A 23,529-nucleotide genomic window follows, 5' to 3' on the forward strand; every position below is an offset into this window, starting at 1 on the left:
GCCATTTAAAAGACCCAAAGACTAAGGGTGTTTTCACACTTGGGCCAATTATTTAAGTCAATTTTGGGTTCGTTTGGGGGCGGGGCTCATAAACGCAGGTTCGCTTTCACATCGAAGGATTCCGTCAGAACCGTTGATTTGCAAAATGGTACACGCTACTGTAGGTAACAGCGTTCACACTTCACTAATCGTACTGAACTCGGCGCTCAAACGGCCTTGAATCCAGAAAAAATCCAAGAGTGTCAATGACCTTCAAAAGCGGCAAGGGATCAGTTCTCTGGATGAGGGAGTGAACAAGTGAGAAGGAAAAAAATGGGAATCGAAGAGCAAGAGTGACTGAATGAGAAGGTTTTCCGACAGAATTTCCCCACGTACGCCACATGAGTACACGTATGGATGCCCTAAAAAAAAAAAAAAAAAAAAAAAACACAGTGATTAACACTGTAATCCAGTTTAAAGAGAGATCAGGTGTTTCTACGCTCACGCACCTGGAGCCGAGCCCATGGGAAATCTTCTCGACATGAAACCCCATCCACATTACTCACCCAGATCCACACACTCTGCTACACCGAAATAATACACACACACTCCACACACTGACCGCAAAATCACTACATAAATAGATGTGTTGCTTTTAATAACTTTATTACAGGCCATGATGAATGTAGCTGCTGATGAACGTGCAAAGCGCTAATGATTACTCTTGTTATTCATAGTGTGTCTGACTCATGTTTGCTGTAAGTTTGCTTTAAATCGAAACTGATCTACGAAGTGGCAGAGAAAAAAAAAAAAAGCGGAATTACTTTTGGAAAGAAAAACGCGTTCAAATTTCACATCGTCTTTAAAGTAAATTTAATAAAATGACAAAATAAACCTTAATAAACCTAAAATAAACCTAATCTGCCAGCCGGTGTTAGATGGGTGTAGTGTGTCCAGAACTCTTCTTCTACTTGAGCACCCCGGCACAACAAGGTGACTTGATTTGTCATGTACAAGTCTCCAAAACTCTGGAAATGTGAACATCGTAATACCGAAAGATTTTCCATCAGATGACGATGATGGTGGAGAGCGCTGTCTAACACCTCACTTCCACATCCAATTACGTGTTAAATTGGGTCGAGATTTGGCGAATATGAAGGCCAGAGCATCCTCTTCGAACCATTCAGTGAGCCTGTGGATGGGGGTGGAGGGGGGTGGGGTTTGGTGCAGTCATCCTGGAAGAGACCATGCCCGTCGTGCTAGACCTGTTTCTTTACTTTGTCATCTGTCTGTAGCTGTACCGTGCAGGACAGACAGGCATAAACACGCATGTTGGGGTTTACTAAAAAATCGTCTTCTAAGTCCATAATGCAGTAAAATAGGATAATCCTTAATCAGTAAATGTGGAAAGAGGCACGGAAGGACAACAACAACAAAACAGGAAACAAAGGCAGTGCAAATAGTGATAGTTCACAAAGCTTTACAGACACGATGGGGAATAAATCGACAACTTACTCAAGAAATAATACAAAACAGGTGCACACCATGAGGTAACAAGCAAACGACAGGAGCGAAGAACACAAACAAAGACGTGAAGGAGGAATCCGTGGCAGTGGCGTCGCTAAACAATGACAAATTCCCCCCTGCTGATTGTATACAAAGGTGAAATTGCTTTAGTGGCTGAAAAATAAGCGAGCGAGTGGTTGGAGATCTGTAGATTCCTGGAGTGCTGTAGCAAAGCCATATCTCTGTAAAAGACTTTAACGAGGAGTACATGTATAAAGAAACCCATATCTCTGTCACTTCAGAGCCAAATCTATACAGGCTGTACTGTGGCAGGTTTATTAGTGTCTTTTACCGGCCATGTCATCAGCCGAGGGTTTACAATCAATGCAGGAATGATTGACAGACAACAGGGGAAAAAAAGAGAGGATTGGGAGAAAGCAACTGCTGCTTTAACGTAAGTGCGAGCAGAAACGGACCTGTTTTACAGACGTTCCACAACATTAAACGTAATTAGAAAAGTTCGAAAAAATGAAGTACAAGGCGCCGTCATTCTTTAATAAATAAATAAATAAATAAATAAATAAATAGTCATCGTCGGCAAAGTGCTGCGGTGTACGAGGAATGGAGCGCTTCAGGGTGTGCTGTTATTGGAAAAGAATCGACTTCACGGTGGTAACAGTGACTCGGTTTCATCACATCACCACGGCACTGGCGGTTTTCCTGTCACGGCGTGCCCCCCGAAGTGAAAACCTCCAGGATTTCTCACATGCAGGCCTTTTCATCTGAGATGAAATCCCTCTTTGTTAAACATTAAGCTAGTCCAAAAAACTTGACACGCAACACCGAAGTCACTCAAGCGTGTGCGCTTATTTACTTTTATTCAGTTTACGCAACGTGATAAATGTCGTGTTATTAAATGTCGGACTCTCTAGAAACCGTGCAAACAGTGAAAGACCTGAGCTAGGCATCAGAAGGCTGTGAGTTCAAATCCCCACAGATTGGCACTTTTGAGTTGTTGAGTAAGCTCTGCAAGCTCTGTAACTCTCCGCCGATCGGCTGCTGCGATTTCCTTCTGTCTCATTTTGTATAAAAATGCCGTCTGAATGATGAAACGTAAATGTCCCTGGGGGGAGGGGGTGTTTTTTGGGGGGGGGGGGGTGAAGGCTTCAGTGAAAAGCTTTGGAGGAAACGTTTGTGTTTCTGTTTGGCAGAGCACATGTGAAATGTCTCAGCCAGAGCAGATAATATTACTGTGCAAAATCCTCTCTGGAGTCATTAGCCAGCTGTCTTACACACACACACACACACACACACACACACACACACATGGCAGTACTTTAATGTTCTAGGATTGCACTGTACTCCCATTGTCACCACTCATCTGGCTGCTTTTTTCATTTCAGTTTAAGTTGATATTTTTCTGGCCCTGAAATTAACCCTGCCTCCACGCTCAGCTCCCACCCTCATTTCCTTAAAAGGTAACTCAAGAAGGAGGGGTAGTTCCGCCAGAGGAATGGGGTGGAGTCAGTTAGGGAGAAGAGGAAGTCTTGTTCGCAGCAGAGGGCTCTAAAACTTACATACTGCCCCTTTAATGCTTCTGTTATATGATACAATGCACTAAAACACTGCTTTAGCCAATCTAAATCTGACAACTCAACAACTCTTCATACAAGTGTGGCTGTACCTGAACGGAATTTACCGAGTAACCTCTGCACCCCAATCTGTCTCACTCTCATTATCATTCCACACACACACACACACACACACACACACACACACACACACACACGTACACAGCGCTTCTTCATTTTACAGCGCTGTGTCATTCTGTTCCTTACTCGTCCTTATCTCCTCCTGATTCGATCTCTTCTTTTCTTCCTGCACTGCTTTATTTCTTTCTCATGAAAGGATGGATTTTTTTCCACAAATCCTGCCGAATGAAAACGACAAGTCTGATAAACCTGCCCGAAACCTTAAAACCCCGGTCACTAAAAAAAAAAAAAAAAAAAAAAACCCAAAAAACGTGTGTCATTGATATGGTTGAGTTTTCTCTAAGAAGACTTTTTTTTTTTTCAACATCATTTGATGAAAATAATGAACGTAAACATAACTCCACCTGACCGTAGATTATTTTCCCACAACAGCACGACGCCGAGTGTTTTAATTCGAAACTTACTGGGTAAAATCCAGTTAAAATGCACACCGACGTCCAGCTTTGAGAAATCCGCAGACTCTCGGGGACGTTCTCACTCGCTTTTTTTTTTCTTCTCTGTGACTTAAATAGAAAAGAACTGATTGATGCTGGTTATAGCCGAAATAATACACCTTTATTGCATCTCTCCACCCGTCCCCCCCCCTCTCAGTCAGCAGTTTCTAATAATCTGCTTGCTATAGAACCTGCTCCAGTTTAACCACTACTGCTCACTCCATCTTAATATCACCAAAAAGTGTTCACTGTACAATAAAATGAAATGATCAGTAACTGCCGCGGGTTAAAGAAGGACTGGGTTTCTCAGCGTGGAGAGGTTTTACTGATTCCACTTCAGAATTCAGGAGAAAGGACTAATAAGTATAAAGAAAGCTTACATAATACAAGCTGACATAAAAACACCAGAAAGGTTAAGATAAGGGTTCATTTCATGGATACTGTTAGCGACACCACAGTGCTGTTGAATTCTCGATTCGGATTGGTCAGAAGGTGTTGATTAAAGTGCACCTATGACGGTTTTTCAGATATTCCCGTTCATGTAGTGCGTTATATACGTATCTGTTTGCGAAATAAAAAAGTCTGCAGAGTTTCAAAAATCAAAGCGGACGACAGACGGAGTTATCGACTCCCAAAAGAAGGAATCGATTCTGAACAGCTGAATCGAGTCGTTAGTGATTCCAGATTTTACTTCCTGTACTGACCTATGTAGGTTTGTAACAAAAAACCCCGCCTCTGGTCTTCATCGGCTGCTCGCTGACAGCGGTAGACCAGTCACGACAGACTGGGGCGTCTGACCAATCAGAGCAGAGTATGCTCTCTGAAAGGAGGAGTTTAGAACGAATCATTTATAACGGATCATTGAACGAGTCGTTTGTGACACTGGGGGGAAAAAAGGTAACGCTGCAGTTTAAATGATGAGCACGTTAAAGTGTTTTTCGATCTCAAATGCACGTAAATCTATCGTATGAGACCTTTAAAACAAAATTAGGCACGTTTCAAATCCACAATAGGTGCGCTTTAATTCTCTGTGACAGAAGGTGTCATACATAATAATTTGCATAGTAACTTACACCGTATGGTGTTTGTAATTGTTGAATAGTTTCTGTGAGGGGATGTTTATTTATTTAACATGTCACAGAAGGAGTCTCCAGTACCAGCGCTTTGTAAAGGTCAGAAGTAACACTATAACTTTCCAGACGACTTCCAGACAGACGAGTTTCTCTGTAACCGGACAACATGATGTTACGTAGTGCGTTTTATTCCTTTAACCGCTGTTCCTATCTAACGATCAAATTGTTTGACGTTTCATAAAAGGTCTGCTATTGTTTCGGATATTTCGAAAAGAGCCTGCGTGTGCTAGCGTCGTTACATCGCTATCATACTTTCGACCAATCAGGACGACCGCTGCTCTGCAGGACTGCAGCTGAACACTGCTGTAGACGTTTTGTTCAGTAGTACTGAATCGGATGGTGTGTGCGTAATAGGTTCAAATCGACAGTATATTTTTAAATGCCTATATACGTACAGCTTTATTTTATCGGCTCGTTCCGTGTCGTTTAGGATTTGTCCACATGACTAGAAGTCTCATTGGATGTTGACAATAAATACAGGATTGTCAACAGTAGGTTTGTTGTAGTGTAACAGTAGGTTATAAATATTAGATATCTTGGAAGTCAAGGTTTTGCTTCAGTACATGAGCCTGATGCTGATTAATCTGAGCCTTACTGATAATATTCTCTCTCTCTCTCTCTCTCTCTCTCTGTTGTGTAGGAACCTTGGGAAGTCTGGATTGCGAGTATCCTGTCTGGGTCTTGGTGAGAATCTTATCGTTTTTTAATCAATCAAAGCTCTTTGAAAACGCCTCGAGCATTTCTGTGTGAATCAGCAGCTTTGTAATTGCAGCAGTTGATATCGTAGCCTGGTGTCGAGACCAGGAGCTGATTTCTCATTCAGTCTAGAATAGGTGTTTTTTAGCTTCCAGAGTACAAACAATGTAAATCTGCCTGCAAAGATACAAGAGCGGTCTTTAACACTGCCAGAGAGGGGAAAAAAAAAACATCCTACAGCTTTCTGTAGACAAGAACTGCAAAACCTTCACACTGGGTTCTGATATCTACTCTTACAAAATGGCTGCTGAGGTCAAATTCTTTTATATGTATTGATTTACTGTGGATTATTTCACTGGACTCAAATTAAAAAGTGTTATATAAATAAAGATGACATTATTATTATTATTATTATTATTATTATTATAAACATTATTATTATTATCATTATTATTATTATTATAAACATTATTATTATTATTATTATAAACATTATTATCATTATTATTATTATTATAAACATTATTATTATTATTATTATTATTATTATAAACATTATTATTATTATTATTATTATTATTATCATTATTGTTATTATCATTTTTGTTATTATTATTATTATTATTATTATTGTTGTTGTTGTTGTTGTTGTTATTATTATTGTTATTATTATCATTATTGTTATTATCATTTTTGTTATTATTATTATTATTATTATGCCATAAAACTGATCGTGCAGACCGAAGCGTAAAGCCTAGAGACTTGAACCTGTACTGGTGCACAGCAAGGTACAGCTTTTGTGCTGTCTTCTTTTCTGAAAGTGTGTTTTGCTGATTTTATTTATGTCGGCCATAGTGCTCGGAGCAGAATTTGTGAACTCGCCTGTCACGCAAAACCCTGACCTGTGCAGTCTGTGTGATTTCTGCTGTACGATCTGTTCCTGAGAGGCTGCTGGGATTTCTACGGATCAGACTGCATTTATTTTGTCTTTGTCCAAAGGTTTGGGAATTGGGAAACACACACAGGCGGACACATCTGGTCTTCTAGAGAGAATTAATGCGAAAAGTTAAGCTGAGCGAGAGTCGAGTCGGTTGCACCATTTACTTCACAATCAAACAGCAAACTCTGCATTGCTATTTCTGCGAGTAAAACCACTGAGGGCGTAGTCTGCACTGAGATGCAGGAGGCAAGTGCAGAAACTCGGCCTGCTTTATTGGGGCAAGTCCAAGAATCATGATATGGGTTAAAGCACAGACAAAGTTAGACAAGGATCATCTATATTCAAAGTCAAAACACAAGCAAGAGGCAAAAGCCAGAACAAATGGGGGAGGAAGAAGGAAAAAAAACTCAGAAAGACTCAGTCCAAAAATGTATGGTAGATACTGTATGTAGAAACAGCAGTCTATACATAGACCACTAACACAGAACAGATGAACACAATCAGGCAGCAAACCACTTACAGGACAGGGGTAGAGCTGAGACTAGAACAGAAACCAAAACAAACACAAGCACATGCCGTTCATCGCCATGGGAACTGCAGCACAAAGTGGGAAACCATGGCACTTCTAATATATTGACCATTTATTCTGTCTGTAAGATTTAATTGATATATTATACGGCCAGAAATTTGTGGACACCTGACAAACCATATAGTCATATAGTGTATTTTGTAGTCAAGGATTACTCTAAAACATCTGGCAAAAAGAAAAAAAAAAACACCTGTGGAAAATGAGTCACGACATCTCTTCACAAAGTTTCTAGGAGTGTGATTGGACATACTGTCCCACGTTGATCAGATGGGAGCTAATCAGACAAAGCTAGATGAAAACATTTTAGATTTTTATCATTTTAGCTAACTATGTTAAAACATTTGGTATACCACACCCAGTGTTTATTTGGTATACCACACCCAGTGTTTATTTGGTATACCACCCCTAGTGTTTATTTGGTATACCACACCCACTGTTTATTTGGTATACCACACCCAGTGTTTATTTGGTATACCACCCCTAGTGTTTATTTGGTATACCACACCCAGTGTTTATTTGGTATACCACACCCAGTGTTTATTCGGTATACCACACCCAGTGTTTATTCGGTATACCACCCCTAGTGTTTATTTGGTATACCACACCCAGTGTTTATTTGGTATACCACACCCAGTGTTTATTTGGTATACCACACCCAGTGTTTATTCGGTATACCACACCCAGTGTTTATTCGGTATACCACACCCAGTGTTTATTCGGTATACCACCCCTAGTGTTTATTTGGTATACCACACCCAGTGTTTATTTGGTATACCACACCCAGTGTTTATTTGGTATACCACACCCAGTGTTTATTTGGTATACCACCCCTAGTGTTTATTTGGTATACCACACCCAGTGTTTATTTGGTATACCACCCCTAGTGTTTATTTGGTATACCACACCCAGTGTTTATTTGGTATACCACCCCTAGTGTTTATTTGGTATACCACACCCAGTGTTTATTTGGTATACCACCCCTAGTGTTTATTTGGTATACCACCCCTAGTGTTTATTTGGTATACCACACCCACTGTTTATTTGGTATACCACACCCACTGTTTATTTGGTATACCACACCCAGTGTTTATTTGGTATACCACACCCAGTGTTTATTTGGTATACCACACCCACTGTTTATTTGGTATACCACACCCAGTGTTTATTCGGTATACCACACCCAGTGTTTATTCGGTATACCACACCCAGTGTTTATTCGGTATACCACCCCTAGTGTTTATTCGGTATACCACACCCACTGTTTATTTGGTATACCACACCCAGTGTTTATTCGGTATACCACACCCAGTATTTATTCGGTATACCACACCCAGTGTTTATTTGGTATACCACCCCTAGTGTTTATTTGGTATACCACACCCAGTGTTTATTCGGTATACCACACCCAGTGTTTATTCGGTATACCACCCCTAGTGTTTATTTGGTATACCACACCCAGTGTTTATTTGGTATACCACACCCAGTGTTTATTTGGTATACCACCCCTAGTGTTTATTTGGTATACCACCCCTAGTGTTTATTTGGTATACCACACCCAGTGTTTATTTGGTATACCACACCCAGTGTTTAATTGGTATACCACCCCTAGTGTTTATTTGGTATACCACCCCTAGTGTTTATTTGGTATACCACACCCAGTGTTTATCGATAGCACACATGGGATGTCTGCAGCACTACGTCCTTTGGCTCACTTTCTAACTTGTGGCTCAGTTTAGCAGCTCACATCTACAAAAAATCCGAAACACACAGCACGTATGATTCAGAACCTGCAGTGAGACAAATCACTTTCTCACTAGAGTTCTCTTGGAGGCAGAGCTCAGATGCTCTCGATCCCGAGTGTGATTGCTGTGTTTTTACCTCCCTAAAGAGCACACCAAACTGACGAAACATCTCCCCGCTGAGATCTTTTTCCTCATTGCTCTGTGGTGTGGTTTATACTGCACCTGCTGGATGGAGAGAGTCAAGTGATGGGGTTTTGACCGAATTGACACCTCAGCTACAGTAACAACTCCCTGCTCATCTCTGTTTCGTGTCCAATTGATACGGATGACAAACGGTGAGAGATGGAAAGAATAAGCCAATCTAGCCTCCGTTGCCTTTCTCACTTTCATCTTCTCTATTACTCTGTCATCTCCCCTGTATCGTTTACCATCTCTCTGTCTCGTATTCTCACTCTCTCTCTCTCTCTCTCTCTCTCTCTCTCTCGCATTGTAAGTAATGCTTTTAAGTCTCTCAAAAGCTTCATCTCTAAGAGAAAAAACACTTACATATGACATTATAATTGGACTCCATTTTGACAGCATTTCATAGTTCCATAAATTCACAAGTTTGTTTAATACTCAAATGTTTGTGCACCCCTCCTCATACAAAGTCTTTTTGGAGCAGACCAATATACAAAGACTCATACAAAGACCAAGTTGACTGTTAATAAGACATTAAATGCTAAAGGATAAAACACTCCGTGTCATATTGTTGTAGGAAAATAATCATCTATAGGACAGTGTGATGAAGCGGAGTTACTGTTACCACATCTTAAGTGTTTTATTCTGCTTACACCACAGCAAATTGCATTACATGATTACATTTGATCACACTTTATTCAGTGAAGAATAACAGGTCATGCTTTTCACACAATTAATGTTGTGGACCATCCAAAAAAATTTAAAGGATCAGCTATATCAACTATGTCTATAGCAACTATACGCAGTTGTCCCTTCGGAAGACTCTCTTTTGTCTCTCTATTGAAGTTAATAACCAGCCAGTGGTGTCTCAGTTGTTAAAGGCTCTGTGTTACTGATCAGAAGATCAGGAGTTCAAGCCTCAGGACTGTGAAGCTGCCAATGTTGGGCCCTCGAGCAAGGCCCTTAACCCTCAACTGTATAAATGAGATAAATGTAAGTCGCTCTGGATAAGGGAGTCTGCCAAACGCCGTAAATGTAATGTAATGTAATAAGAACGCAGCTCGATACATTACCAAGTGACTACAAAGTGTAAACTCCTCTATCCTAAAGATGTCAGAAAATGTCAGAAATTGTTCCATGGAGCATCTGCGGTTTAAGTCCCCGCGTATGTTCTTATTATAGAACGCAAAAGCATGCAGTATTACAGTGTACAGTAACCTGCTTTTATAGAAAATATATTCATAAAAACAATTCATCTGCGGTATGAGTGACAATAATGAATTTCATCGCAGTTTGATCTTTTCTTTCTAATCAGTCACGCTTTCATGGGAGGCGTATAAAGTTTACCTCTAATAATCCTTTTTCCGCCCCTGATTAAGTTTCTCACGATCTGCGAGAATAGCCTTAACAGCAAGTTAAATCGACCAGATTGTTTTTGAGTCTTTTTTTTTAAAAAAACAAAAAAAAAACGTTTTTTTTCAAAAAAAAAAAAAAGTCTCAAAAGCATTTAAAAACAATTTTGTGTCATTATTTATTTATTTATTTATTTATTTATTTATTTGGAAGAGAGACCGTGCAGTTTTACTTTATGATGGTCTTACTGCTGGTTAAGTAAACAGCTATTTTATCCATGCTAGCGATCTCCTTGAATTATTACTGCAACGGCGCGTCCTCCCTAAAGTGAACGGTAATGGCTACGGTGCTTCGCGTTCGGTTGCTAACGTGCACTGTGTATTGCTGCATGCTGCATGAGGATCGATGTGTCCTGGCCCGGGCTCATTCGGTGTAATTGTACGGGAATGAACGCAGAAGTGCGCAAAAGCAGCAAGGAGAACAGATCGATGTGCTTCGTCGGAACGGTCAGCAGTTTCATCCGCATTCATCTGTGAACCGAATGGAGAAGGAAAAGAGGAAAGGTGTGTGTGTGTGTGTGTGTGTGTGTGTGTGTGTGTGTGGAGGCGGGCGGGGAGGAGGATGCCGAATTCTACATTCTGATTGGTCAAAAGCTGTTTTCTATAATATCTGCAAAATGATTTGTTTAGAGTAATGATTTAGATCTCTTGTACTGCAGACGCTCCACGTAAACGGATTTAGAAGACGCGTTATCGTTGATATGGTAATGTTTTCTGTAAGGAGTCTCCAGTGTCAGGGCTTTCGGTTTTACAGCTGTACCCTTTCTTTGTAACATGACACGCAGCGTTTTTGTGAGAGAGAGAGAGAGAGATAAATGAAGGCTGGTGAGCCTTTTTCGAACGAACTTGTTTCATGGGACGTTCCACGGCGTTGATTGTAACTATAAATGGATAATAAGTACGACGCCTCGTTCTTTAACGAATAAAAAATTGCTCGTGTGGCGAGAGAGGAATAAAAACACATCAGGACGTGCCGTTACAGGAAAATAATCAACTTCGTCGCGGTGACTCAGCTTCATCACACCATGCTTCAGCTTCATCACACATGCTTTCCTGGGAAATTGTGGATTGCAATACCGATCCACGTCGTTTCAATGAAGCCGAGAAGAACGACTATGCTGACTCGAGCGGTTCTCGAGTGTTGTAGCGTGACGATGGAGCTCAGTGCCACTGCTTCATGCCACCTTACAGCAGCGGTGAGTGAGGCACAGAGCGGATTATGGTAATAAACGCTTTGAGTGCGCGCTGAGCGACTCATCCTGACCCGGTAGAGCAGTAGTGTGTTCCTCATCCAGTCCTCCTGAGTCAGGGTGAACTTCAGCGCTCTGGCAACCGATTTAAAGCCGTCGAGTCGTTTCTTCGGCTTTGCTCCCATCTGGCATCCGTCACAGGACTCAGAGGAGAGCTGAGATAAATGCTGAGTGTCTCTGCTGTCATCTTCTGTCTGTTCTGAAAGCAGCCGACGTATCGTTCAGCCGAGATGACGTGACGATCGGTGTGTGTGTGTGTGTGTGTGTTTTGCAAGCGCTGACCCTCATGACCCCTTTAATTGCGTGGCTCTCAGAGGAACTATTCATGGGAAATGAAACGGGATAGACAGTTTCTTGGGGAGAAATGCATAAGTAGCGGAGGAAAGATTGTGATTTAATGCCACACACACACACACACACACACACACACACACTTTGTCCACACTGAGTCATCAGTTTACACCAGTTTCCCGGGTAGAAAATGAAAAAAAAAAAGCCCATCGATTTGAATTAACGCTCGAACAAATGACTAATTGACGGGTTGGGTCGTGTTCTTCGTAATGCTCGCCGCGGTCCAGGCGTTTCTACTGCGAATGTTTCAGCGTTAAAAATCCCATCAGTGCCACCAAAAATTTCTCTGCGAATGCAGTGACGTATCTGAGAAGCGCAATAATTATAAATGCGTTGCTCTGTACATCTAGAAGGACAGGAATGTTATTATATAATATTTTCATTCTCTGGCATCCTCGGTGTGCTGTGTGAGAGGATACAGTATATTAGATACACAGTGTATTACGTATATTAAAGGGGCAGTATGTCGTTTTAGCGTGTTTCAGCTCCCGCCTTTGAGGTGAATGGTAAATGGTCTGCACTTATATAGCGCTTTTTTAACCTTAGCAGTTCTACAACGCGCTTTACACTGGTTCTCATTCACACACACACACACACACCAATGGTAGCAGAGCTGCCATACAAGGCGCTAGCTTGCCATCGGGAGCAACTTGGGGTTCAGGACACTTCAGTACGTGGAGTCACGTGCGCCGGGAATCGAACCGCCGACCCTACGATCAGTGGACACCCCACTCTACCACCTGATCCACAGCCGCCCAAGGAGAACTCTATTGCTTTGCTTTGCTTCAAAACGGCATCCAATAAGGAAAAGTTTTGAGCACCTTGGGCTGGGGTGGAGATTCATTTCCGGGCCAGAAAAAAAAAAAAAAAAAAAGTAAACAGAAGTGTGAAATCGAGAAATGAGTCACTTCCACTGCATTCTAATACTACACTGAAAAAAAAAAAAAAAAAAAGTATACTCTGTGCACTCTATCATAGTAAAAACTATGACTTTCCCAGCATGCACCTCTCCTCTCCTGACTGCTCCGTACGCCTATAAATCCATTAGTCGGTTAATTAAGGAACAGGAAGCATACATCATTTCCTAAAATGCCTGAAGATGGATTTCATTTACATGGTTCTTATGCGTTCTAGGAAACACTCTTAAGTTCTTCAAGGGTTCCTTATGGGTTTGTCCAACGTTAGTTAAGGGTTGTAAGTAAGTTCTACGTAGAACCTTTACGGGTTCCCCCAGAGGGACAACGTTCTTGTGAATGAATGACTGCTGTGAAACGAAGGAGTAACGACGTATTAATGATTGTTTTTCTTTCTTCTTTAGGCACCTGGGTGACCTTCGGAGGTCAGATTTCCGATGAGGTAATGTTTTACGTTGTTAACGGTTTCACAATGACTGCCGATTATTTTTAGCGTCACAGACGGCCCTGAAGCGTCTCGCTCCTCTTATATCCCGCCACAGCAATTTGACAACAAGTACAAGTCGAATAATTAAAGAACGTCCTACTTTGTCTTTTATCCGTTGATAGTTATTGTTGTGGAACGTCGAGCTAGTTCCTGTTCTCACTCCCGCTATGGCAGCTATAAACGGCCGTACCCCTCTCTTATCTTTCTCTCTTGACGTTAAGAAGATGACACAAACGCAGCGTCTTATGTCACCGACTAACTCAAACTCCTCCGTCATGAACATTTCGGGAAAACTGAACGCTACAGCTTTACCTCTGACTCTATCGGAGCACTGACACTGGAGACTCCTTACATAAATGTTCAATATATATCTATGTGGAGCTTCGACTGTACAAGCCCCAGCGAGTACAAGCTAAGGTATTGTTATGAGTACATTTCGGATGCGCTTCTCTTCAAATTGTCTTCGCAGCCATCGGGATCCGCTTTGGAAGGACGCGTAAATCAGACTTTATTGTCCAGAAAATACGGCAGCACTGGAATAAAGCAGCAAGTCTACGGCGTGCTCTCCGTCTGCTCACTTCAAGACATTATAGAACAGCAGCTGGTGCTATTAAAGCACCTGGGGATGAAGAAACTTTCCTGAAAGTACAAACACGATGCCTCACGGTGTAGGTTACTCATCTCTGTGTCCAGATACCTCCAGAGCTTTACATCAGACACTGTCTGTATCCATCTCTGTCTTTATTTCCGAGAGGGCAAAGGTCAAGAACCTCAGGGTACATCTGAGGCAAGGTCTCTCACCATAGTCGTCCAGATCATCTGATCATCTCCCACCCTCCTCTCTCACACACACACACACACACACACACACATACATGAATGACTCAGTGGTCCCTTTAGGTGAGATGGCTGTCAGGAATGTTTGTACACAAAGTGACAGTGTTTTATGCTCGAGGCTTCGGTACTCGTATGGAGAAGAAAGAAAAAAAAGGCGATGGAGTAAATAATCCATCTTGTTCATGAAGGTATTGGACATGCGCCTTTTGAACCAGTGCCGATGGCACGATATGGATGTAGAGATTGATGCAGATCTAGGGGCGTGTCTAGGGGGCGTGCCACTCTGTGTGATCAGCTGACACGACTGACAGTCTGGACTGGAAAGAAATCAGCCCCAGCATCGCTCCTCACTTCCTCACAGCATCCCGTGTGCTTTTCTCGCGAACGTTAGCGGTGCTGTGGCGTTCGGTTCCACTAGAATCCCCAATAATCCACTTTAAGACAGCGGTTAATGTGATGTGATGAGGACGGCAAGACTAAAACCTTACGGTAATGTCCGTTTCTCTGTGAAAGACAGCAGGGTTTAGCTCTGCTAGCAGGTGTAAAGCGGGCGGCCATCTTTACATGCTGGGTTATTGTTCTGGACGGAAATCTCCAATACGGTTAATGCGCTTCATGGCACCGAGCTCAGCCAAGACACATCTCGTTAACTTAATGAGCGTAAGTCTTCCTCTTTTCATACGTTCGTGCTCATCCCCTTCGCCTTCCTCTCCTTTGCTTTTTCCGCTTCTCCGCGTGAGGATCGTGGCGTGACTCGGATCGTGGCTCAGCTGGAAATACGCAATGTTTTCAAATTCCAGGCAGAGCCTCGGAGAAAGCGAATCACATTAGATTAGCTGGTTTAGAAAAGGCCCCAAGACGGTAATCTTGCACATACAAACACACACACACACACACACACACACACACACACACACACAGTGCTTTGGAGAAAAATATACAAGGCTCACTGCACAGTGATTATTCCGTGTCACTGAAAGAGCAAAGTGCTGTTATGACCTTACTGCTTCTCCTGAGCACACCAACACACAACTCAACACATTTCAACAACACACTTAAAACAAACACCTCAACATACTTCAGTACATCTCAACACACCTCAACACAACTCAACACACCTCAACACACTTCAACACACCTCAACACACTTAAAACAAACACCTCAACATACTTCAGTACATCTCAACACACCTCAACACAACTCAACACAACTCAACACACCTCAACACAACTCAACACACCTCAACACACTTCAACACACCTCAACACACTTAAAACAAACACCTCAACATACTTCAGTACATCTCAACACACCTCAACACAACTCAACACAACTCAACACAACAACTCAACACACCTCAACAGACCTCAACACACTTCAACACACCTCAACACAAATCAACACACCTCAACACAACTCAACACACCTCAACACACTTCAACACAACTCAACACAACTCAACACACCTCAACACACTTCAACACACCTCAACACACTTAAAACAAACACCTCAACATACTTCAGTACATCTCAACACACCTCAACACAACTCAACACAACTCAACACACCTCAACACACCTCAACACACCTCAACTCAACACAACTCAACACACCTCAACACAAATCAACACACCTCAACACAACTCAACACACCTCAACACACTTCAACACAACTCAACACAACTCAACACACCTCAACACAACTCAACACACCTCAACACAAATCAACACACCTCAACACACTTCAACACACTTAAAACAAACACCTCAACATACTTCAATACATCTCAACACACCTCAACACAACTCAACACAACTCAACACACCTCAACACACCTCAAGAGACCTCAACACACTTCAACACACCTCAACACACTTAAAACAAACACCTCAACATACTTCAATACATCTCAACACACCTCAACAGACCTCAACACACCTCAACACAACTCAACACAACTCAACACACCTCAACACAACTCAACACACCTCAACACACTTCAACACACCTCAACACACTTAAAACAAACACCTCAACATACTTCAGTACATCTCAACACACCTCAACACACCTCAACACAACTCAACACACCTCAACACAACTCAGGACACCTCAACACACCTCAACACACCTCAACACACTTCAACACACTTTAACACACTTAAAGCAAACACCTCAACACACCTCAACACAACTCAACACACCAACACACACCTCAACACACCTCAACACACCTCAGCACACTTCAACTCACCTCAACTCACCTCAACACACTTCAACACACCTCAACACACCTCAACACACCTCAACACACCTCAACACACTTTAACACACTTAAAGCAAACAACGCAACACACTTTAACACATCTCAAATCATCTAAACATACCTGAACACACCTAAATGCACATCCACGAATCTAAACACACCTCAACACACCTGAGCTGGAATGTGTGTGAGTGTGTGTGTGTGTGTGTGTGACAGAAAGGTAGGGTCGTACCTTTGACAGAGGAGTTTTCCTTTTCTTTTTTTGTCTTTATCTTCAAGAAAGAGCGAACACTGAGGCTGGTGAAGGAACGAATGTTTATAGCTGCTATACGGAGCTGTTCTGAAGTAAGCGAGAACAGGAACAAACTTGTTTCATGGACGTCTCTCATACGTTCCACAACATTAACTGTAACAATAAATGGATAAAAAGTGCAAAATATCCTTCTTTAATAAAGTGTACAATGTAACTGGCGAACTGCTGCGGCATAAGAGGAATAAACCACTCTGTGAAGTGCTGTTAGAGGGAAATAATCAAATTTGGGCTTAAAGCTCTGCTTCATCACTGATTATTTTCCTCTAACAGCACAACACAGTACTTTATTGTCGTCTCAATGTGCATATATATATATATGTGTGTGTGTGTGTGTGTTGTAGGTAGCAGAGAAACTGATGACCATAGCCTACGAGAGCGGTGTGAACCTGTTTGACACGGCCGAGGTTTACGCTGCAGGAAAGTGAGTGAGAAATGAACTCTGGAGACGTGCTGGTTTAGTGATCAGAGGGTTGTGAGGTCAAATCTCAGATCATCACTGCTCCAGAAGCGCTACGTCCTGTATATAACCATATATCACGTGAGGACGTCTAATGATCCTCCCTGCTGTCTTCCACAGAGCCGAAGTCATCCTGGGAAACATTATCAAGAAAAAGTGCTGGAGGTAGAGTATGTGTGTCTGCAGGTATATCAGTGTGTGTGTGTGAGAGAGAGAGAGTGTGTGTGTGTGTGTGTGTGTGTGTGTAAATCTGATTTAGTTCAAATCCCCTTGGCTCCTACGTGCTGCTTCTCAGCCGCTCGACTCGACTCGGTCAAACAGTTAATCAGAGAAAACCGTGTGACCGAACGAGAAGAAGCGGCTTTTGTTTTCATCTTTCAGAAATACACACAGTGTGAGAGTTTCATAAGTACACACACACACACACACACACACACACACACACACGTACAGTGTGAGACAAAACTGGTGCAGAAATCTCAGAAAACTACGCCGCAGACCTCCACTTTTATCCGTCTGTGGCAAACAAACAAACAAACAAATAAACGTTTATAACGTTTATCAAATATTTCATATGCAACATATTTTATATTTATGTATGTATTCATATTTTATAAATGTATTAATTTATAAAACATACAAACATGCAAAGTCCAGTTTTATAAGCTAAATGTATATATGTATATATTCTTTTTTATTTTATGATGACCATGTTTATGATATACAGTATAATTAAATACATGTTGTTTGTTTGTTTGTTTGTTTGTTTGGTTGGTTGGTTGGTTGTTTCTGTAATTCATCAAAATTCAAACTTTTTTATTGAACTTTTTCCTTCCTTTCAACTTTTATTGTCGATTGACGGAAATTTATTTTTTATCTCGGTGACGTTTTCTGCAAAGAAAAAAAAAAAAAAATCAAATAAAAAGTGAAATATATTTTAGATATATTTGAAACGTATTATATTATTCCGCTTGAGGCCAAACGTTTACATACACCTCGGTTAAATATATTCAACTTCAGTTCAAGTCACTTCAACGTGATCGAATTGAGACAGATTTATTTCTGCTTGAATCGACGATATCAGAATCGTCTACATCAGTCTGATCGTCTCTTTATACAGCCTGGAAGATTACCGGGAATGATCATGTCTAATGTATTTTCGAAGCGTCTGATCTGGAGGAGTGTTCCCTGGTCGGATCAGATCGAATCGGAACTGTTTGGCCGTAATCATCAGTGCTGGATATAGGTGGAGGGGAAAGGGTGAGGCGTTTCATCTGAAGAACTCCATCCCGACTGTGAAGCATGGCGGCGGCGGCATCATGTCGTGGGTCGTTCTGCTGGAAAAGCGCTTCAGAAAGCAGATGGCATCGCGAGGAAGGAGGATTATCTTAGTCTTCCAGCGGGGCAATGGTCATAAGCATAACCTTCAAAGTGGAAGTTTATAACGGTGAACGTACTGACGTGGCCATGACGAAGCCCGGACCTGAATCCTTAAGTTCTATCAGGAGGAGAGAGAAAAGAATTCCAGCAAAGTACTGTGAGAAGCTCGTGGAAGCTTGGCCAGCCCGAGTGTTTGATATTCGGTTAAACGGTTAAAAGGCAACGCTATTAAATACTAACAAAGTGGATGTGAAATTTTCCCCCACTGAAAGTGTGATATAGTCAGAAAAAGCTGAAATAAATCTGTCTCTTTGCTTTTATTTTAAAATGACCGCTTAGTAGATTCCCTAGAAGATCCCTGTAACCTGTATGAAGCCTGTACTGTATGAACCTTGTTTCTGTCAGTAATTCAGCAAAATGTTCCATTTTATTTTCTTTATTTCAGTTTAATCTGTTATTTACATTGACGGCATTTGGTGGACGCCGTCATCCAGAGCGACTTACAATTATCTCTTTTATACTACTGAGCAGAGAGGGTTGAGGGCCTTGCTCAAAGGCCCAACAGTGGCAGCTTGGCAGTCCTGGGATTTGAACTCACGACCTTCCGATCAGTAGTCCGACGTCTTAACCACGATCAGTAGACCAACTTTCCAATCAGTAGTCCGACGTCTTAACCACGATCAGTAGTCCAACTTTCCGATCAGCAGTCCGACGTCTTAACCACGATCAGTAGTCCAACTTTCCGATCAGCAGTCCGACGTCTTAACCACGATCAGTAGTCCAACTTTCCGATCAGTAGTCCGACGTCTTAACCACGATCAGTAGTCCAACCTTCCGATCAGTAGTCTGACGTCTTAACCACGATCAGTAGTCCAACTTTCCGATCAGTAGTCCAACGTCTTAACCACGATCAGTAGACCAACTTTCCGATCAGTAGTCCGACGTCTTAACCACGATCAGTAGACCAACTTTCCAATCAGTAGTCCGACGTCTTAACCACGATCAGTAGTCCAACTTTCCGATCAGTAGTCCGACGTCTTAACCACGATCAGTAGTCCAACCTTCCGATCAGTAGTCCGACGTCTTAACCACGATCAGTAGTCCAACTTTCCGATCAGTAGTCCGACGTCTTAACCACGATCAGTAGACCAACTTTCCGATCAGCAGTCCGACGTCTTAACCACAATCAGTAGTCCAACCTTCCAATCAGTAGTCTGACGTCTTAACCACGATCAGTAGTCCAACTTTCCGATCAGCAGTCCGACGTCTTAACCACGATCAGTAGACCAACCTTCCGATCAGCAGTCCGACGTCTTAACCACGATCAGTAGTCCAACTTTCCGATCAGCAGTCCGACGTCTTAACCACGATCAGTAGTCCAACTTTCCGATCAGTAGTCCAACTTCTTAACCACGATCAGTAGTCCAACTTTCCGATCAGTAGTCCAACTTCTTAACCACGATCAGTAGTCCAACTTTCCGATCAGTAGTCCAACGTCTTAACCACAATCAGTAGTCCAACTTTCCGATCAGTAGTCCAACTTTCCGATCAGCAGTCCAACTTTCCGATCAGCAGTCCGACGTCTTAACCACGATCAGCAGTCCAACCTTCCGATCAGCAATCCAACCTCTTAACCATGATCAGTAGTCCGACGTCTTAACCACTGAGTTACCACTGGCCTGCAGTACGTCACATAAACTGTCTTCGTCAAAGTGACGTTTTCACTTATTAAAAAAATCATTATGGGATTTTTTTTTAATTCTTTCAGAAAGCTGACACTTGAGTTCTGCTTGCTCAGCGAGATAAAACAATGTGAATAATAAATGAACGCTTTATCGCTGTAGCTGTATCTGCTTACTGTATTTAATCATTCCAGCTCCATCCTGCGCTTTTAAAAATCCCTTTCCCGTCTAATAAACTCTCAGCAAAAAGTTTGAAGACGCAGTAATATGACTCAAATAGCTCTGATTGATTAAATACGCACATAGACATTGCGTGCGCTTGTGCGTGACTTCACACACATGACAGCGGCGTCGATCTCGGTCTCTTCCTCATCCCCGGCTCCAGACAAAAATCTGGATCAAACATTTTCCAGACAAAATATCGTTCATTCTAAATGCTTCATAAGTGCGTTCATTTGCTGAGTGTAAAACGAGGCCTTGTGTCATCTGCAGTAAAGCAGTAAAGCACCTGCAGAGATCCAATTCCCTGAAGAACTCAGGATTGGTTTTTTGGGGGGTTTTTTGGTGGATTTTATATGAGACTGGGCGCTATCCGTCTTCTTAATCTTTCCGCCGAGGATGAAACTGCTGGATTGATGTTTATTAGCGATATTAACCTTCTCTCTCGCTTTATCTCTCTCTCCCTCTCTGTGTTTTATTTTTCTCATGGACTCTTTCCTCTACTCCCTTATTTCCCCCTTTTTTAATACCAGATGTCAGACACACACACACACACACACACACACACACACACTACTTTATACCAAGAATGCACAACTTGTATACTTACCTATGGACATCGACAGGCACATCACATCCCTTACAGACTAGGTAGTGTGTTAAGTGTTGGCTAGTTTTACTCAGCATTCATGCTAGTTGTTCACGCTAGCTAGTTTTACTCAGCATTTATGCTAGTCATTCACGCTAGCTAGTTTTACTCAGTATTCATGGTAGTTGTTCACGCTAGCTAGTTTTACTCAGCATTCACCAGCTAGTTTACTCAGCATTCATGCTAGTTGTTCACGCTAGCTAGTTTTACTCAGCATTCACCAGCTAGTTTTACTCAGCATTTATGCTAGTTGTTCACGCTAGCTAGTTTTACTCAGCATTCACCAGCTAATTTTACTCGGCATTTATGCTAGTCATTCACGCTAGCTAGTTTTACTCGGCATTCGTGCTAGTCGTTCACGCTAGCTAGTTTTACTCGGCATTCGTGCTAGTCGTACACGCTAGCTAGTTTTACTCGGCATTCGTGCTAGTCGTTCACGCTGGCTAGTTTTACTCGGCATTCGTGCTAGTCCTTCACGCCGGCTAGTTTTACTCGGCATTCGTGCTAGTCCTTCACGCCAGCTAGTTTTACTCGGCATTCGTGCTAGTCCTTCACGCCAGCTAGTTTTACTCGGCATTCGTGCTAGTCCTTCACGCCAGCTAGTTTTACTCGGCATTCGTGCTAGTCCTTCACGCCAGCTAGTTTTACTCGGCATTCATGTTAGTTGTTCACGCTAGCTAGTTTTACTCGGCATTCATGTTAGTCGTTCACGCTAGCTAGTTTTACTCAGCATTCATGTTAGTCGTTCACGCTAGCTAGTTTTACTCAGCAACAAAATGTACATGTGCAAAAAAAACCCCTTTATCTCAGATTTACTCTCTGCTTTCTTCATTTCTCCTCTTAATGTGGCTTTCTTCCTCACTTCATCTCAGTGTCCTCTCTCCGCTCCTCTTCCTCTCTCTGGAATAAGAAGTGTGTTCTTGGTGTTAAGACTCTACAGCTGGTTGTACTTTTACACCCGGAGGAACCTCGCTGAGACACTGTCACTGAGTCACACACAATCGATTACTCCACAGACGCCATCTGTTAGAGTGCAAAGAGTGTGTGTGTGTGTGTGTGTGTGTGTGTGTGTGTACATTCCTGTGAGTCCATGTGCTTCATATCAAGCACTCAGTGTGAAACATAACACATGTTCCTCAGTGATGTAAGTGTGTGAGGCTTTCTACGTGTGTTTTTATATGTTAGAAAACAAGAGTGTCATATCAGTTCTCCTGAGGTGTGTGTGTGTGTGTGTGTGTGTGCGCGCGTGTGTGGAATAGGAATGTGTCCGTGCTGCAGATTTTAATGCCGTGTAATCATTATTGCATGGACTTCAAAACAGCACTCTCAATTTCTTTGCACTTTCACGAGCTGAGTTTGTGTGCATGCGCGCGCGTGTGTGTGTGTGCTGTAAATCCGAGTTTACTGTCACTCCACAAAACAGTTCGACACGGATCACCGAGTGGAAAAACCCATCCAACTGAATCTCTCCTCGTGCCACGGCAACACGTTCGCCTTTTTTAACGACGCTTACAGATTCTCATCAGAGGATCGTTTATTCTGCAAGCATTAATGCTAACACTTCAGCGTAGGAGGTCGTACATTCCTCGTTAACTCGCACGGCTATTACGTGTGTATGCTGCGTGATGGGACGGGAGGTCGTTCCAGCGGCTGGCGTCGTCGTCTCACAGCTCCGGGGTTCGATCCTGAGCTTGGGTTACTGTCGAGTTCATTGCGTCCTCCTTGTGTCTCTATGGGTTTGCTCTGGGTTCTCCAGTTTCCTCCCAAGTCACAAGCTGTTTCTAGCTGCTAGAATGTAAGTAAGTACAGGAAATAACTTGCTTCATGGATGTAGCTATAAACAGATAAAAAAAAAAAAAAAACAATTATGATGATTCATTCTTCAAGCCATGGAAAATTGCAATAGTAAGATAAGAGGAATAAAACACTTCTGGACATTACAGGACAATAATTTCCCGTCTCAGGGGGTGGTAACAGGAACACCCTATCCCATCATGGCACCACAACATTGTTGATCATTTTCCTGTACCAGCACAACGCAGAGTGTTTTATTGATTTTATAGCACGGCGATTCGGAGATGATCGCAGATCGGCTCGTTAAATAAAGAACAACATTGATTGTTTTCATTAAACAGCGTGTTAGAGAGTGTTTCATTCGTTATACGACAGCATCTGCCGCTAAACTTGCACGCATTCAGGAAGAGATTTATCCTGGTCAGGGTGGCGGACGATGAACCGGAGCCAGTCCCTGGAACACCCCGTTGAAGGGACACAGGAAATGATACATGGACAGTAACACAGGCTCAGGATCGGACCGGGGACACTGGAGATTTTGAAG

General features: G+C 42.3%; 1 protein-coding gene across 2 annotated transcripts in view; it reads left to right on the forward strand.

The window, feature by feature from the left end:
* kcnab1a (potassium voltage-gated channel subfamily A regulatory beta subunit 1a) overlaps nucleotides 1-23,529 on the forward strand; it is a 98,121-nt gene that overhangs the window by 55,437 nt on the left and 19,155 nt on the right. For both annotated transcript variants that reach the window (XM_053623694.1, XM_053623696.1), the window contains exons 2-5: nucleotides 5,465-5,508; nucleotides 13,303-13,340; nucleotides 17,146-17,225; nucleotides 17,382-17,426. In XM_053623694.1, coding sequence (XP_053479669.1) covers nucleotides 5,465-5,508; nucleotides 13,303-13,340; nucleotides 17,146-17,225; nucleotides 17,382-17,426 — 207 coding nt within the window. The remainder of the gene's footprint in view (nucleotides 1-5,464; nucleotides 5,509-13,302; nucleotides 13,341-17,145; nucleotides 17,226-17,381; nucleotides 17,427-23,529) is intronic.

This window comes from Ictalurus furcatus, chromosome 4 (assembly GCF_023375685.1).
Source record: "Ictalurus furcatus strain D&B chromosome 4, Billie_1.0, whole genome shotgun sequence".
Lineage (NCBI taxonomy): Eukaryota > Metazoa > Chordata > Actinopteri > Siluriformes > Ictaluridae > Ictalurus > Ictalurus furcatus.